Below are 4,019 nucleotides of genomic sequence, written 5' to 3'. Positions count from 1 at the left end.
ATCAACTATAATCATAGATGAGGTCCCTGGCAAGAAACAAAGACTTGATGATACATGTGATGCAGAGTCTGCCAAACAGGTTAAAAAAACTTTATTCACATGACTCTTTAACATCTGACATTCATCTGAGGCTCTAAAAAAGCTGTTTATCACCATGTTTGGCATTCTCATGGTTTTGTTTTTTATTAGTTGATTGAAACTGTGCTACGAAGCAAGTCCGGTGGTGAAGCAGTACTACAAGAGTACCAAACTACAAAAACCCTCACTGATGCCACAAGAAGACAAAGGGTCAACATACTCGTGGGTCACATGGTTGATAAGCATGGGTATGTATGTTTCAAATTCTTTTGTGTCAAATAACTACATGACCATTGCATAAATTTAGATTACTAATTTAATATCCCCTCTCAGGCACCTCCCCACTAAAGCAATCAGAGAAGAGTATGCTCTCGGGATAGTGATGCTGTTCCCTTCCCTCAAGGATCCATATGCCAAGAAAGGCTATGTAATAGTCACACCATATTTGCATATTGTGACATGAATCTGTGTCCATTACATTGAATTCTCTGTATTTTCTCATGAGTTGAGTATGCAACAATTGTTTTTTTTCCCTTACAGGAACACTTCTATGATGCTGCCAGCAGCACAGGATACATTTCTTGGCGTCTGAAAACAGTCCAAAGGAGGATTCGTCGAGGATCTGTACTACCACCAAGCAGTTCTGTTGCCGTTTTTCCAGGAGGTCCAAATTTCCAAAGGACAGTTAATGTCGAAAGGCAGCTCGATGGGGATGACTGCCAAGAGGCCATATCCTTGCTCAACCATACTGCAGACAATTTCCAGATTCTCCAGAAGATGAGAGAGACCTTTCAGCACCGGCAGAAGCTTGTTAATGATCCAGGCAGGAGTGATGATATCCTCTCAACATTCCCAAGATTCCTGGATACAAAAGGATTGGTAAGTTTGAAAATAAATGTTTAGATGGCTTGAAATTGGAAAATATTTAGTAGTAGTTTAATAATGTTGTTCTTAAAGGTGGAACAAGACTTCACTCTCCTATTTGGTGACGAGACATCCTCCAGGCTGCTTCAGAAATGGGATGTGTTCTTCAAGCCAAATATCATACAAGAAGCTAAACAGCTCACTTCAACTCCGGAGTTGCGTCGCTTGATAAGATTAGATAGCCAATCGCATGATATGAAGTTTACTAAAAACCCTCAATTTGTCTCAGAAGTGTCGTGCCAAGGTGGTTACCCCTGACAGAAAGTGTTTTCCCAGAAAAACAATAAAAAAATAAAAAATAATTTCAGCAATATCCAAAAGCGATCATACATTGATTGTAAGGAAAAAATACAATGTTATTGTCTACAATGCGGCATTAAGTTTAATGTACATTTCAAGTCAAGTAGATGTAATTGAGTAGTGTTAAACTGATTACAATGATCTTGATTTTACAGTATCGACGGCGTAGATATTAGTATATGCAGTTTCCTTACAAAAAGTTAGAGCGGGTCTGGATCCAGCTTTTAAAAAGTAACTTAACACGGATGACCAAGAAATCAACTCCGTGGTCAGTTATCACATCATCAGACTATCGCAAAATAAATGTTTGCTTTACGAGGGAAAATATATAACTAGTCGTCTTGTTTAGACCTTCAGTGGAATGAATAAGAAGTTCGATAACATGTAGGCCTAACATTAGCCTAACGTTACAGAAGAATAAAAGCCTTTATTTTGACAGATAAGCCAAGTGCTAGCTTGCTCTGCAAAAAACTTGTTCATAAAACAACAATACTAAAACGTTCGATTAAACAATCCCTGAGTTATATTTTTCATTTACTTTGGTGAAGTCGAAGGTCTGCTTTGCTGAATGCACACACGGTCACGCAACCGGGGGAACACTTTCTGTCACCGAGAAACGTCACTTAGCTTTTGCTCCAGAGTCGAAAAACTCGGTGCCCAGCAGTGATTTTATTCACGTCACTATTTTTACTAGGTATATTCCCCAGATTTTAATCTCTGTAAACTAACTCTTACATCATTGTTTCATTATATTAATACATTAGTATTGCAATGCAGTCAAACTTAAAGTAACGTAATTTTAAGCTAGGTGGGAAAAGGCGCCAGTTCACAAAATCAATTCTGACAAGAAACTTGACAATACAAACTCTGTCCCACTGAAAAAAAAATAAAACTTACAAAGCTTACTAACTAACTAACGTTCTTATAGCCAAAATTGATATACATTTTCCTTACCTCTGCTCACGGTCACTGTCCACCAAACTTGTAACCGTCGACGTACAGATGAAAGGTGTCTGACAGGCAACTTACTCCTCTATCTTTCCGCTGTAAGACCACAGAGCGGAGGAGTGGCCTTACAGTGATTGGCTAGAAATGTGTTTCAAATTTGTTTGAAGATAGACCTGCAACTATGTATGTAAAAAAATGCGAGCAAGTCAAGTTATTTCAAAATCTACAATTTTATGAAAATTTATTTAAAAAGTTATTATTGTTATTAAATTCATTCATCGTATTATTATCATTATTATTGTTTATTATTATTATTATTATTATTATGTTAGAGATAGTGTCTAAAATCCAGAGGCAGGAATGCTATTGGTCCGTGATACTTTTTTCCTGAAGGACAGATTAAAAGAAAATTATTGGTGATTAAGGGATGTTCTGGATGGTGTATAATATGTATGATTAACATGGGCCAATGCCACTCAACCCCTTATGGCCAGGAACACTGAATACACAGTAGATATTTTAATTGATCTTTATTATATGGTTTCTTAGCAAATTAAAAAGGGGTCCCTTCACTGTGCTACTATCCCCAAATGAACGCATTGAAATTAAACATAATAAGCGTAATGTCCCAACCATTATCCTTGATAGATTAGGTAAAATCTACTTGAGGTTTCAATGTGATTCACCAGTTATTAAAACTTTATCATCTGTGCTTGATCACCAAGCCACCAAAACAGCTTACCTAGGAGGTCCCTCACAACACCCAAGCCATCCGTGAACCAGAAGAGGTAAGTAGGTAATTGCCTGTCATGTATAAAGCAAATTTGCTCCAAAAACACCAAAAGACAAAAGAAATATTTATAACTGCTTTACTTTAACCAAGCAGTCTAGGAAAGGTGGCCTAGTAGCTCACTTGGTACAGCCCTGAAGAAACAACTTCAAATTTGGTAATGGAGCTCTTGAGCATTAGATGTTGAATTACTGATACCCAATCTCTCACGCACGACCGTGTGAGGTCCCTATTGAATTTGCTAAGATTATTAGGGCCCGAGCACGACCGTGCGAGGTCCCTATTGAATTTGCTCAGATTATTATTAGGGCCCGAGCACGACCGTGCGAGGTCCCTATTGAATTTGCTCGGATTATTAGGGCCTGAGCACGACCGTGCGAGGTCCCTATTGAATTTGCTCGGATTATTAGGGCCCGAGCACGACTGTGCGAGGTCCCTATTGAATTTGCTCGGATTATATATATATATATATTTTTTTTTTTTTTTTTTTTGCAAAGTAGGCCCAAATGACATGGCCTAAACATACTCGAAAACTCACTAAAATTTGCAAACATGTCAGAACCGGTGAAAAATTTCGTATTCTACAAGTTTCGCACATGGGCGTGGCAAAATGACTCGCTAGCGCCACCTTGAAAATTGGAAATGATTAGCCCCTCGTTCACGTTCAACCTACATGTACGAAATTTTCTGGGGACATGTATCGTATCAAGACGCACAAAAAAGCCTCAAGAACCCATAGCCTAAAGTCAACAGGAAGTCGGCCATTTTGAATTTTATGGCCATTTTTGGATGATTTACACACTTCGTACTTTAACGAACTCCTCCTAGGGATTTAGTCGGATCGACGTCAAATTTCTGCTGTGCCTTCTAAAGGCATTGACGATGAAAAGTTGTGCTATTTGCGAGTTTTCGTCAATGGGCGTGTCCGTGGCGTCGATGATTCGCAATGAAACAGGAAGTTGTTGTAACTTCAGTGTAC

At 38.5% G+C, this 4,019-nt stretch overlaps 2 protein-coding genes across 2 annotated transcripts in view; one reads left to right on the top strand and one right to left on the bottom strand.

Moving 5' to 3' along the window:
* LOC123977887 overlaps nucleotides 1-3,328 on the top strand; it is a 6,901-nt gene extending 3,573 nt beyond the window's left edge. Inside the window, exons 7-8 of the mRNA XM_046060930.1 lie at nucleotides 619-957; nucleotides 1,036-3,328. Of these exons, the coding sequence (XP_045916886.1) occupies nucleotides 619-957; nucleotides 1,036-1,260 (564 nt within the window). The 3' untranslated portion in view covers nucleotides 1,261-3,328. The remainder of the gene's footprint in view (nucleotides 1-618; nucleotides 958-1,035) is intronic.
* Nucleotides 1-4,019, bottom strand: part of LOC123977753 — a 24,267-nt gene that overhangs the window by 10,746 nt on the left and 9,502 nt on the right. The window lies entirely within an intron of this gene.

Source organism: Micropterus dolomieu, linkage group LG01, assembly GCF_021292245.1.
Source record: "Micropterus dolomieu isolate WLL.071019.BEF.003 ecotype Adirondacks linkage group LG01, ASM2129224v1, whole genome shotgun sequence".
Lineage (NCBI taxonomy): Eukaryota > Metazoa > Chordata > Actinopteri > Centrarchiformes > Centrarchidae > Micropterus > Micropterus dolomieu.
The sequence above is the reverse complement of the archived record's forward strand: the minus strand, read 5'-3'. Positions and strand labels throughout refer to the sequence as shown.